At 37.4% G+C, this 14,708-nt stretch overlaps 1 protein-coding gene across 1 annotated transcript in view; it reads left to right on the top strand.

The window, feature by feature from the left end:
* Positions 1-14,708, top strand: part of NIPAL2 (NIPA like domain containing 2) — a gene marked incomplete at both ends in the record, with an annotated part of 92,620 nt that overhangs the window by 37,769 nt on the left and 40,143 nt on the right. Inside the window, one exon of the mRNA XM_084229540.1 lies at positions 1,846-2,017. Within this exon, the coding sequence (XP_084085666.1) occupies positions 1,846-2,017 (172 nt within the window). The remainder of the gene's footprint in view (positions 1-1,845; positions 2,018-14,708) is intronic.

Below are 14,708 nucleotides of genomic sequence, written 5' to 3' on the forward strand. Positions count from 1 at the left end.
TTCATTTTATGCAGGGATAAACTATGACTTTCATAGACCTTGGGCACTTTTGAGCTCTTGGATTCCTTTCTCCATAAAAAATATAAAATTTTATATATTTTTTAAATAAATTTTATTTTTATATTCCCCATACAATTGCAACCCCCTTATTTTGACCCCAATCCCTCCCCTCCCCGCCCCCCCACCCCCCACCCCCCCATAGAGTGTCTCTGGTTCATAGTTGTTTGTTGATTTTGATTTTCACTTTCTTATAGTTATTCATTTTCCTGGTCCTTTATTTAAGTTTTCTAGATTCCTGCTATGAGTGAGTGTGGTACATATACACCATGGAATATTACTCAGCATTCAAAAAAGATAAACACATGCAATTTGCAGCAACATGGATGGCGCTGGAAGGGATCATGCTCAGCGAAATAAGCCAGAAAGAAAAAAAATAAAATTTTATATTTTATGAGTTCATTGATATAAGAACAAATATATTCCAGAGTGGATTGTATTTACTTTTCTTGTGATTTTAAAGGAAGCTAAATGCTTTTATGGACTTCTTAACAGTATTGTGTGCCTACAGCAAAGTGCCTAGGTGGCTTATGAATTTGAAGAGTAATCATAATCTTGGCATAAACCAGGATTATTTTTTTCATGTTCTGTGTTTTCTTCTGGTACTTCTATAATTTTTTATTTATTTATTTTTAAAGATTTATTTATTTATACAAGAACCAGGATACAGCTCAGAGGCACAGGAGTTAGAGAGAATTCACCAGAGTCAGAGCGGGGAACAGAATAGGCAGAATGACAAAGTACACTGCTGAGGCAGGAGAGGTCTGTTGCACCATATGGGACCCTCACTGGCGGCTGGGAATCGAACTGGCGCTACAGAGGCCGCAGGTAGCTTTGCAGCCCAGTGCTCAACTGCTGCGCCACCAGGGGAGGCCCACTTCTATAATTTTTTAAATTATTTAAAAATAATCTAGAAGTGTACCTATGTCTCATGAGGAAGTAAGTATAGCTATAAAATCAATTGTGTTTTTTTCTTTAATGGCCAATTTTTTAGGATTTTGTTTCAAATATAGAGAAATACTCATATCAGATATGTGTTCCCCCAAGCATCTGCCACCAAAGCATTCAGCCAGAAATGTGTTTACTATGGTAGCTACTCTGACCCATAAACTTTAATTTATTTTCAAATGTTTCTTTCTAGTAATTCAGTATCTTTGTCTCAATTTTTATTATTTTAGTATTTTTTGACATTCTGAAAGAAGTGTTTTGGTATAGTGGACTAAAACGTATCTAAGTTCTTCAATCTATACCTCATCATTAGATAGTAAGAGTGATACTTAGAGACCAGTTATGAAAATTAAGCAACATTCATATATTAAAAGGCCTTTTTAACTATAAAGTATTTCATAATTGTGAGTCACTTTTGCTATTTATATGTTTGAAACAAACAGAAGTCATCATGATAATTGCTTTATAAAAATCTGCAAATACGTTTAAAAACCATGATACAGGGCCTCCCCAGTGGCGCAGCAGTTGAGCGCTGGATTGCGGAGCTGCCCAACCCCGGCCGACAGGGCGAGGGTCCCACATGGCTCGCAGACCTCTCCTGCCGCCCACTGCTCCCCTCAGCAGTGTACTTCGTTGGTCTTCCTGTTCTGTTCCCCACTCTGGCTCTGGTGAATTCTCTCACCCTCCCGCACTTCTGACTGTATCCAGTGCTTGTATAAATAAATAAAATAAATCTTAAAAAAAAAGAAAACCATGATACAAATTTATAAGACCAAAATTTCAAGGCAAGTTTTAACTGGGTGGAAATGTTTCCTTATTTACATTCTGATTTTCTTGCAGAAATATTCCCATCTTCAGTTGGCACACCAAGAGCACCCAAGACCATACTTCAAGAGCATGTTATGGTGGGGTGGGGTCATCCTGATGGCTGTGGGAGAGACAGGAAACTTTGCAGCTTATGGATTCGCCCCTATTACTGTCATCGCTCCATTAGGCTGTATGTCTGTTACAGGTGAGTCATTTTTCTGTGTTTTCACAAGTAGAAATTTTAAAATGCTAGTTGGTTAAAAAAAAATGCATGTTAACATATGCATGAAAGAAAGTATTTTCTGTTTTCTTAACATGTTAACTTGGCACAATCATCTTACCAATTCGAGTTACACACTGTTGTGCTGTGGCATTGCCCATGAAGAAACTTGCATTTTATAACTAACAATTATGTTTAAAATTGTGATTTTGGATCTGAGTCTTAACAATAGCAGCAAATATTGTAGTGTGATTTGGAATTGTTCATGAATGATCTAAAACTAATGATTTTAAACACCATTGTTTTTTCTTCATATTTAAACTGACTCAACATGTCATTAGTCTTTGATGCCTGATCTTGATTCAGTTGTTTAGCATCTTTTTTATTAAGAATTGAATATATTTTTATGCATTATTCTAAGAATGTATACTTTTATAATAAGTCACAATTATCCTACTTTCAAAATTTATATGATTTACCTAATACATTTAGGACAGATAAGATGAGACATTGCTAAAGATTAAGAAAAAAAATAAGCAAAAATCACTGCTAAACAGAACAAATTTTCTAAACCTTGTTAAAATCAATAAAATCATTTTAGCTTTATTTCTTATCTGCTGCTATGGAAACAGAGTATTCCTAAAGTTTCTGTGAATTTAGAACCTTCATTGAATTAGTAGTGAGTTGATAGTTATTTTCTAGTAACAACTAGATGACACAAATCACAATTTTAATATTTCTCTTAAAAATTATGATATTCTTAAAGCATAGGTTAAATTGAAATCATGTATGTTCAAAGAGATTTTCATTTTATTTTGAAAGTAGTTCCCCCATCTTAATTACTGAAAGTATTTTATTTAAAACATTTTTATGATATGCCAGTGTAGAATATTTAGCAAAGAATACATTCTCTAGCCATCTAGAAATTGTTTAGTTGAAACATATTGCTGCTACTCTGCATAAGCCACCATCTATGAATCATTTATTTTTTTTAACATAATGAGCAATTTGGGCATAGCTTTTCTTTATCTCTAATCTTTATATCTTATCTTTATTATCTTTATTATACCACATACATGGACCTTCTGGATTTCTTCTTCTCAAAACCTGAGAAATAACCAATAAAAGGTCTAGATATATTGTCACCTTGGGACCTATAAAGACCTCCTTGCTCAAGAAATGTATTATTCTTCACAATGACTGTATATTCAGAGCTGATCCTTAGTTTTCTTTCTTATTCTGCTTTAGGCTCAGTTTCCATGAAATAATAAAAAAAAAAAAGTGTCAGGCATTTCTTGCCCATTAAAAAAAAAGAAAGAAAGGGGTCTCCCCCGTGGTGCAGTGGTTGAGCGCTGGGTTGCGAAGCTGCCCGCAGCCTCTGCAGCACTGGTTTGATTCCGGCTGCTCCCCGGCCACTGGAAGAGGGTCCCACATGGCACGCAGACCTCTCCTGCCCACTGCTCCCCTCATCAGTGCATTTCAGTCCTTCTGCCTGCTCTGCTTCCTGCTCTGGTGAATTCTGTCACCCTCCCGCGCTTCTGACTGTACCCAGTGCTTGCATAAATAAATCTGGAAAAAAAAAAAAAAGAAAGAAAAATGTATCAGGCATAACAGATACCTGGGGGAGGGTAGAGTGGGCCAAGTTGTACTGAAATTCTCCATTCATGGGTCTTTTAGTCCTGGGAACCCTATTCTGGGAATGAGAGAAAGAGAGCTACTCCAATTAGCTGAAAGCAAGGGAAAAGGTATATGACTGGATGTATTGTAAAGATCAGAAACTTTATAGAATTGAAATACAGCCAGGCCAAGTGGAACCTGAAATGAGGATTCAGAAATCACCAGCGATTAAGGGCCAGCATGGAAGCCCCTCATAGTCCTTCAGAGACACTGCCTATTATGGACCTCCTCCTCTTGGCCTGACTTGCTCAGAACTCTGATTAATAACAGGAGGTTTAATGTTCTCACATTCCTGTCCTCCCCAAATCCCTGTGAGGCCAGTCCACCCACCTTCAAATCTGAATCCAATACCTTGACAGATAGGCTTTTCTGCAAGCTGAAGATCACGTTTTCTGTGCTCTTGGTCCCAATTAATATTTCAGCTGTAAAACAATTTTAGCAACCTCCCTGTCTGCCCATTTTAAATGATTCAAAGAAGTAAACTTACAGCCTCAAACACAAACCATTTCCTGCTTTTCAGTCTTTGCAAACAGTAATATACCCTCATAAATATATTCTGGCAGTGCTCCTGAGCAGAGGTTAAGTTATTGTGAAGTATTGTGGGAAGGAATGGCTGGTGATTGTGTATTTTCCACAACAACCCCTACCACCCTGACATTCTTGATAAAGATTCTAGTGTGCCTAGAGGACTTAAAGCAAAGGATAAAGTATTTTTAAAACACATGTACCTCATGACTGTGTCCACAGATGAAGCAGAGGAGTGTCCTAGAACTTTTTTACATCATTTCTTGGGAGCTTCCTGAAAGAAATCGCACCTCCCTTGGAATTTAAAAAAAAAAAAAAAAAAAAAAAAAGTTTATTGCAGTGTTACACGGGAGAGTGCACATTCTTTTTTGAATTTTCTTCTGTCTTTTGTTGCTTTTCAAATTAAAAATATTAAAATCCAGAACAGATTTTTTTTTTTTAAAGTTTTAGCACTTAAGTCCAGCTGAAGGTACTTTCGTCCTTCTTCCTCCCTCTCCTTAGGTGTCCTGCTTCTTAACAACACTCTGTGCTTCTATTTTCTTTTCAGAAGTGAGGAGATACTGTGTGGGTAACATGCACACTATTCTTACTACGCACAAGATTGTTAATGTGTCAGATCTTCTGTCTTGTCTTATGTAATCAGAATGCATGCTCCCTTTGTAACTTGAACAAAAATTTTCCCATGTTAATACGTAAGAAGTACTATGGCTAGTATTATAGATATTTCAGTCTGTCCTCTACTTACATTCCTTCTCAAACAGTTTTCCTTTCGGTCTTTCACTCTCTGGATGCCCTGCCTTTTTTTTTTTTTTAATTTTTTTATATTTATTTATTTATACAAGAACTGGGTCATAGGCCAGCGGTGCAGGAGGGTGAGAGAATTCACCAGAGACAGAGCAGGGAGCAGAACAGGCAAAAGGATCAAAAGCACTGCTGAGGGGAGCAACGGGTGAGACAGAAGAGGTCTGCTGCACCATGTAGGTAGCTCCCTGGCCGACTGGGAATTGAACTGGCACTGCAGCAGCTGCAGACAGCTCCACAGTGCTGCACTCAACCCTCTGTGCCACCCGGAAGGCCCTTTGGGTGCCCTGATTTTGCCCACTGTCATGCCCTGCTTTTGCCCGCTCTCATCCCACCTTGAGGCAGCATTTCTTAGATATTAGTTTTACTAGTAATTTCAAAGATGCCCTAAGAAAAAAAAAATTCTGCAAACAAGTTTCTGCAACATTGGATTTAAAAACTGACCCAGGTTTCATTATTGCAAAGCTCCCTGGGACCCTGGCATACCCCACATGCAGGTCAATTGTTCAGAGGCAGATGCAGAAGGCCAGGCTTCCAAACCTATTAACCATATGGTGCTTTTATAGGAACTGTCTCAAGGGACTGCAGTTCTGTACAAAACCCTTTAGGGAATTCTTAAAACAATGCTCACAGCAGTTATAGCAACCTAAAGACTCAGGCTAAGTAACAGCTATGCATGGAGGTGGGGATACTGGGGAATAATCCTGGTGTGTAGGTGTATCTGAATGTCCAGGACTGGGTTCAACTTTCTGAGTGAGTTTGAGAGCCCTCTTGTGCTCATGTCACCTTGCCTTATTCTTTTTACTTTGAAGGTCTTTCTCAGTGAATAATAGCTCTTAAAGTTTATTCTGAGTAAAATTATGCTGGCATTATGGTTAATTCTATTTTTTTAAAAGATTTATTTATGCATACAAGATCTGAGGTATAGGCCAGAGGTTTGGGTGGGGGTGAGAGGATTCACCAAGACAGAGTGGGGAACAGAACAGGTGGATTGATTGAAATACACTGCTGAGGGGAGCAGCAGGAGAGTGAGGAGAGGTCTGCTGCGCAATGTGGGTCACCTCCCTGGCTGGGTATCAAACTCATGCTGCAGTGGCTGCAGATAGCTTCATAATGTTGCATCATAATCCCTTGCACCACCAGGGAGTTGCATTATGGTTGATTCTAGATGTTCACTTGTTTCTGTTTCCATTAACTAAGCTTAATGGGTGGTTTTTCAATTTCATCTAGAGCCTCAGTTGATTGCTTGCCCCAAGAAGCCAGGGCTATGGAATGGTCAAGAGCACCAACTCTCAGGCCACACTGCCAGTGTTCAAATCCCAGTTCTGCCAGTGGAAAGCTCTATGATCGTGGGCAAGATTTCAAGCTGGTTTATGCCTCAGATCCCTAATCTATAAAATTGTTCCAGAAGTTGTCCTAGGGAAGAAATGAGTAGACACAAACACCTATCAACAACGTTAGAAACATACTGCAGTGTTTGACTCAGTGACAATACTCATTATTGTCACTGTGATTTATAATTATTGTTATTACATGGAAATGAAGTATATTATTCTTTATAGTGGGATTTACTTCCATGACCCCAAAGATGACTGAAGGTTAAATTCTCTAAAATGGATGAACCAGTTCAAAAAATTATTTTTATTTTTACCTTTCTTATCCTTGCAATGGTTAATTTTCAGGGAGCAGAAAGGTGAGATGCTCACAGTCCTTTTGTTCAGCCAATAAGTAGCAGCTACCCTTTGACTTCACATAGTCCCAACTGAATACCAGAATTTCCATATTACCTACTGAGATAAAATGTATTAAAAAAAAAAAAACCCAAAAGTTTTTCAGAGTAAAAGCATAGCAGTCTAAAGTGTTTACAACTTGTATCGTTTAGCTCTGACTTCATAGCACTTTTGTCACCTGCTAATTAATTTTGGCGAGGTGGAAAAAACAGATTTCTTTCAGATCTAACTATAATTAAGGAGTGTGTTTCCTGAAAAACTATTGATTATACCAGGAATCTAGTAGAAAGAAACAAGATGGAGATTGTGTTGTTTGTAATAATACCTTAAAACCTTAAACTACTGCTAATCTTTCCTATCCCAGGTAAACATTGTTACTCAGGAGACCTTCTTAGCTTCTAAACTAAATAGGCTCAGCATCTTCTGTGGGGGGAAAAAAAGGCAGCTTTTTTTATGATACTTTTTCTTTCTGCAAATTTATTGTAATGCAATGCTTTTTATTAGAGCAGGACACTCTGATTCCTCTTCTCAGAAAATTGCTCTGAGAAATTTGCAAATTGACAAGATCTTAGATACATATGGAACCTCATCAGATTTGTGCTTTGTGCACAACCTGTTCAACCACACGCAGCAGCCCTTGATCCTACATTTTCCCCTGGGCAACACTCATCATACTTACAATGTCCTGTTTAATGTCTATCCAGGTCATTCAACCAAGATTCAGAACTGGGAACTGTGTGTGTATTATTGCCAGCCATCTCCTCTCTCCAGGAGCGTAGGAAATACAATACAACGTTGTAGGATTGGTTTGGACTTGAATTTTAATAAAATAAGAATAGGATGTTTTAGGATGTTCTGTCCTAGAGTGTTGGAAAAGACAAACACTTGCTTAAAAGATTTCAATTCTGATGAAGCTCAGTGGTTAAACATTTCATTGCAAGGACTTTGTGAATATTCACCCTTGTAAATACTTAAAAGGGTTTGTAAGCCTGTCCTTAGAGGGTAGACTGTTTGTGCATCAGCAAAGTGTGTTCTTGCACATAATAATTTCCTTTTTCTGTTCATCTTCATAACTGTGATCTATGTTACGCCTAAACTTAGATGATTAATGAAGTTATCAAAGAATTGAAACCATATAGAATGAAAGATGGTCATGGTAGTATAAAATTAACTTGTGTAGGGGGTGGCTAGAGAGTGTGATTCAAAGGGAGATTGTTACAGGGGAAAGGGGAGGGGAAAGAAGGGTGGGAGAAATAGAACTGAAAAATCAGAATTTTTACACTAAAAATTCTGAGTGTATTGATCAGAAGTAATTAGAAAATAATTCACCTTTTCCCAGTTAAATTCAGGCAATATTTTATAAATAGTTAAAGGCAAGAAACTAAAATTGAATGTCTTCACTATGCTGGATACAGTATAAGATCATAAGCCTGTTATTCTGATACTCAGTCTTTGCCCAGTTAAATAGAAGTGATAAGTATATTAAATTTGAGGTAAATTATATGAGAGCAAACACTTGGATTTTACATAGAATGATAAAATTAATAGCAACAAGGTCTCTTTGACCATGGAATAATTTCCAAAGAGAAATAGTCAGCCTGTTACTGACAAATTTAGATTAAGGTTGGAGAGCTAAAAAGTACTGAGCTAAGTACTGAGAAAATGAGGAGCAAATGAGACATCTAACTAATAGGTCTTTTCCATCTCTAATTTCCCCTAACATGCTGGCTTTTGCTCAAATTGAAATTCATTATGTGAAATATATGTTGTTTCATGTATTTCTGTTGTGCTCTTAGGAGGCTGTAAATTGAAATGTATCTGTAATCCATTAGATGATGGTCACAGTGTAGCCAGAAACCTGGTGAGGCCTTTTGGAATTCCAAAGAAGTCATCTCAAGCAGAAACTTTGGTCTCCAAGATTTTTATTAGAAACAAATGAAAGGAAACATAAACAGACCAATGAGCGAATGACCTGTAGCATTACACAGACCTAGAAGCTCAAATTCCATCAGCCCTTGGGAGCAGCATGCTTAGTGCCAGCCTGGATGAATCACTGGTGCTCTCAACCTCACAGGCTGCCAGCGATAGTGGCACTTCACAGGATGTTTGTTTTAATGTTTAAAATATGCAGGAAATTTCCCTTTTCTTAGTGGCTTGCTGGGTTGTCTGCTTTAGCACATTTGTCCCCAAAAAGAGCGTAAATAAAGTGTGTGGAATAAAACTCATCTCTCACTTTATGGCTGCTCATGCACTCTCAGCTGGAAGTATTCCTAAAGCCTAAAAACTTCATTTGAAATGTCTATTTCACCTATCCTTATTTTTTAGGACACCACAAAATATTTCCTGAGAGACTAAAAATGAAGTAATGTGCTATGAGTTTATCTTGTCAATGACAGCATTTTTAAAAACTTTTTTGGGGAATCCTTTCAAGTTTCATCAGTGATATATGTCAAGAAAAATGTAGAAAAGAAAGATTATTCTTAATCCAGGTAAATTTTGTCATTTGAAATTCTGCAAATTACCAATGAACATTTGCTTCACTATCTTCGATAAATGAAAATAGCAATTACTTCATATTAACTTGAATCACTTGATACTTATTATTCCTAGTAGGACAACTTTTCTGTCTGTGGAGAAACACTTTTCAAACTGTCATATCCTCAGGTTTTCAAATCCCAACTCCATGTGGAGTATATTGTAACTGACATATTTCCCCCTCATAATTCTACAACTAATGGGGAGTGATCCACATGGAGGAGTCAGTGTCTCAGTACCCCTCGAGTTGATTGAGTCTGAGAGCACACTCAGTGCATCGACTGTTGGAATCTTGATTGTGATGGACATGAAAGTGCTTTTGTGGTTTGCCTTTTAGCAGTACAATTCAGTTGCTATTACAAGCAGGCAGAAACCACAAACCAGATATTTACATATGAGGATCTGTTTGTGGCATTTTGATCTAAGTATGTTCTTTTCAAGTTCATGGGTTATTGTTTTAATAAGGAGAGTTTCTTTTACTGTTTGGTCCTCTCTTTTCCTATATTATAGATGTATACCCTACTTTATCTTCAGGTCATAGAGGTTAGATAAGTTGAAGGTCTAGGGAGTGAAATGAATGAAGTTTTCATGTGTAGACAAGATCAGAAATCACAGACTGGTGACCTATAGACAGAACTGCCCACCCTGGAGTGAGTGTTTTGTTTGGACTCAAATAATAGATTTAAAGAATACTAATTAATTTCCTATGTTTAAAAACTGGATCATAACTTACAAAAACTGGATTTTTAAATTAAAGAATCAGATTTGTTTTGCCTATATTTTCTTCTGTGTATTTTATGGTTTCAGGTCTTATGTCTAGTTCTTTAATCCATTTTGAGTTGGGTTTTGTGCATGATGTTAGGTAGTAGTCAAGCGTCATTCTTTTGCATGTAGCAACCCAGTTTTCCCAGCACCATTTATTGAACAAAGTTTCTTTGAAACACTACATGATATGAGCATCAAAGACATCTTTACAGACACATCAACCAAAACAGTGATAGTGAAGGCAAAGATAAATAGCTGGGACTACATCAAATTAAAGAGCTTCTGCACAGCAAAAGAGACAATAACAAAAACAAAGAGAAACCCCACCAACTGGGAGAACATTTTTGCACACAACACTAATGATAAAGGACTGATCACAAAAATCTACAAAGAGCTGATGAGACTCAGCAACAACAAAGAAAATAATCCAGTCAAAAAATGGGCAGAAGAGCTAAAAAGAAATTTCTCTGAAGAGGAAATGCAAATGGCCAACAGGCATATGAAAAATTGTTCAACATCACTTGTAATCAGGGAAATGCAAATCAAAACTACCATGAGATACCATCTTACACCAGTGAGAATGGCACATATTTAAAAAAACTAGCAACAACAAATGTTGGCGAGGTTGTGGAGAAAAAGGAACTCTTCTGCACTGTTGGTGGGAGTGCAAACTGGTCCAACCACTATGGAGAGCTGTGTGGAGATTTCTGGACCTACTAACCATAGAGCTTCCATATGATCCAGCAATTCCACTCCTAGGTATTTACCCAGAGGACACAGAAACATCAATTCCAAAGAACACCTGCACGCCTATGTTTATTGCAGCACTGTTTACAATAGCTAAGCTTTGGAAACAACCCAAATGCCCAAAAATAGATGACTGGATCAAGAAGATGTGATACATATACACCATGGAATATTACTCAGCATTCAAAAAGATAAACACATTCAATTTGCAGCAACATGGATGGTGCTAGAAGGGATCATGCTCAGTGAAATAAGCCAGAAAGAAAAAGAAAAATACCGGATGGTCTCACTCATAGCAGGAATCTAGAAAACTTAAATAAGGGACCAAGAAAAAGAACTAAGAAAGAAAATATCAAAATCAACAAACAACTATGAGCAAGAGACACTCTATGGGGGCTCGGGGGCGGGGAAACGAGGGCTTGGGGTAAAAATAAGGGAGTTGTAATTATATGGGGAATATAAAAATAAAATTAAAATTAAAAAAAAAAAGAATCACAAACTCTTCCAAAAAATTGAGAAGGAAGGGACAATACCAAACATGTTCTATGAAGCCAACATTACACTAATACCAAAACCGAACAAGGACAACACAAAAAAGGAAAACTACAGGCCAATCTCCCTAATGAACACTGATGCAAAAATCCTCAATAAAATTTTAGCTATCAGAATCCAACAATGTATCCATAAGATAATTCACCACGACCAAGTAGGATTCATTCCAGGGACACAAGGATGGTTTAACATCCGAAAATCAATCAACGTTATCCAACACATCAACAAAAAGAAATATAAAAACCATATGATAATATCAATAGATGCTGAGAAAGCTTTCGACAAAGTGCAACACCCATTCATGATAAAAGCCCTTGAAATTCTTGGGATACAAGGAACATACCTCAACATCATAAAGGCCATCTATGACAAGCCAACAGCCAGTATCATTCTCAATGGTGAAAAGCTGAAAGCAATTCCATTAAGATCTGGAACAAGACAAGGATGTCCACTCTCACCACTGCTTTTCAATATAATACTGGAAGTCCTAGCCAGAGCAATAAGATAAGAGAAAGACATCCAAGGAATCCAAATAGGAAAAGAAGAAGTCAAACTATCACTATTTGCAGATGATATGATAATATACGTAGAGAACCCCAAAAACTCCACAGAAAAACTAATTCAACTCATCAATCAGTTCAGTAAAGTGGCAGGATACAAAATCAACACGCAAAAGTCAGTAGCCTTCCTATACACAAACAATAAATCTGAAGAAGAAGAAATCAAAAAAACCATCCCTTTTTTTATTGAAACAAAAAAAATCAAATATTTGGGAATAAATCTAACAAAAGAGGTAAAGGACCTATACAAAGAAAACTATAAAACACTGTTAAAAGAAATAGAAGAAGACACAAAGAAATGGAGAGACATCCCCTGCTCATGGATTGGAAGAATAAACATTATTAAAATGGCCATCCTTCCAAAAGCAATATACAGATTCAATGCTATTCCAATCAAAATTTCAATGTCATTCTTCAAAGAAATAGAACAATTATTGATGAAATTCATATGGAATCACAAAAAACCCCAAATAGCCAAAGCTCTCCTGAAAAAGAAAGAAGGGAATGGAGGCATCACACGCCCAGACTTCAAACTATACTACAAAGCCATAATCATCAAAACTGCATGGTATTGGAACAAGAACAGACATACAGACCAATGGAATGGAATAGAAAATCCAGAAATAAACCCACAGATTTACGGTCAACTAATCTTTGACAAAGGAGCAAAGACTATGCATTGGAGCAAAGAAAGTTTGTTCAATAAATGGTGCTGGGAAAACTGGGTCGCTACATGCAAAAGAATGAAGCTTGACCACTACCTCACACCATACACAAAAATCAACTCAAAATGGATTAAAGAACTAGACATAAGACCTGAAACCATAAAATATATAGAAGGAAATATAGGCGAAACACTACGTGATTTGCACATCAAAGACATCTTTACAGACACATCACCCAAAGCAGTGATAGTGAAGGCAAAGATAAACAGCTGGGACTACATCAAATTAAAGCGCTTCTGCACAGCAAAAGAGACAATAACAAAAACAAAGAGAAACCCCACCAACTGGGAGAACATTTTTGCACCCAACACTAATGATAAAGGACTGATCACAAAAATCTGCAAAGAGCTGATGAGACTCAGCAACAACAAAGAAAATAATCCAGTCAAAAAATGGGCAGAAGAGCTAAAAAGAAACTTCTCTGAAGAGGAAATGCAAATGGCCAACAGGCATATGAAAAAATGTTCAACATCACTTGTCATCAGGGAAATGCAAATCAAAACTACCATGAGATACCATCTCACACCAGTGAGAATGGCACATATTAAAAAAACTAGCAACAACAAATGTTGGCGAGGGTGTGGAGAAAAAGGAACTCTTCTGCACTGTTGGTGGGAGTGCAAACTGGTCCAACCACTGTGGAGAGCTGTGTGGAGATTTCTGGACCTACTAACCATAGAGCTTCCATATGATCCAGCAATTCCACTCCTAGGTATTTACCCAAAGGACACAGAAACATCAATTCCAAAGAACACCTGCACCCCTATGTTTATAGCAGCACTGTTTACAATAGCTAAGCTTTGGAAACAACCCAAATGCCCAAAAATAGATGACTGGATCAAGAAGATGTGGTACATATATACCATGGAATATTACTCAGCATTCAAAAAAGATAAGCACATGCAATTTGCTGCAACATGGATGGTGCTGGAAGGGATCATGCTCAGCGAAATAAGCCAAAAAGAAAAAGAAAAATACCGGATGGTCTCACTCATAGCAGGAATCTAGAAAACTTAAATAAGGGACCAGGAAAATGAATAACTATAAGAAAGTGAAAATCAAAATCAACAAAAAACTATGAACCAGAGACACTTTTACGGGAGCGGGGGCGGGAGGGGAGGTATTGGGGTCAGAATGGGGGGCTGCAATTGTATGGGGAATATAACAATAAAATTTATAAAAAAAAAAAAAAAAAAAAAAATCTGACCTAAGATCATTGATTAAAGTGGCTATACTAAACAACAGATTTTCAGTGTAGACAAAAGAACCTTATATTAGAAGAATATGCTTTTATAGCTAGAGAAGAGAAGTCAAGGGCAGGCTGAGTTTTACTAGGAATTAGTCCAGCTGGTAACTTTAAGTTGAAGCCAATGCTTATTTGCCATTTCAAAATCCTGTGGTCATTATGAATTGTGCTAAATCTACTCTGCCTGTGCTTTGTAAATTGGACAATAAAGGCTGGATGATAGCATACCTCTTTACAATGTGGTTTACTGAATATTTTTAAAACCCACTGTTGAGAACTACTACTCAGAAAACAGGTTCCTTTCAAAATACTCCTGTTCATTAAAAATGCATCTGGTCACCCAAAAGCTCTTGATGAACATGTACAGTTTGTGTTATTTTCGTGTCTGCTAACAGAGCATGCATTCTGCAATCCATGGATCAAGGAGTCATTTAGACTTTCAAATCTTGTTATTTACCTTTTATAAGACTATGGGTGCCATATATATAGTGATTTCTCTTAAAGATCTGGACAAAGTCAGTTGAAAACCTTCTGGAAAGTTTTCACCATTCTATTTTTTTTAAAAAAAGATTTATTTATGCAAACAAGAGCTGGGGTACAGGCCAGAGATGCGGGGAGGGTGAGAGGACTCACCAGAGACAGAGTCGAGAACAGAACAGGCAGATTGACTGAAACACTGCTGAGGGGAGCAGCAGGCGAGACAGGAGAGATCTGCTGTGCCATGTGGGTTGCTCCCTGGCTGGCCGGGGATCAAACTCATGCTGCAGAGGCTGCAAATTGCTTCATAGTGGGTGCTTAACCCCTTGCACCACC

This window comes from Talpa europaea, assembly GCF_964194135.1.
Source record: "Talpa europaea genome assembly, chromosome: 3".
NCBI classification, from domain to species: Eukaryota; Metazoa; Chordata; class Mammalia; order Eulipotyphla; family Talpidae; genus Talpa; species Talpa europaea.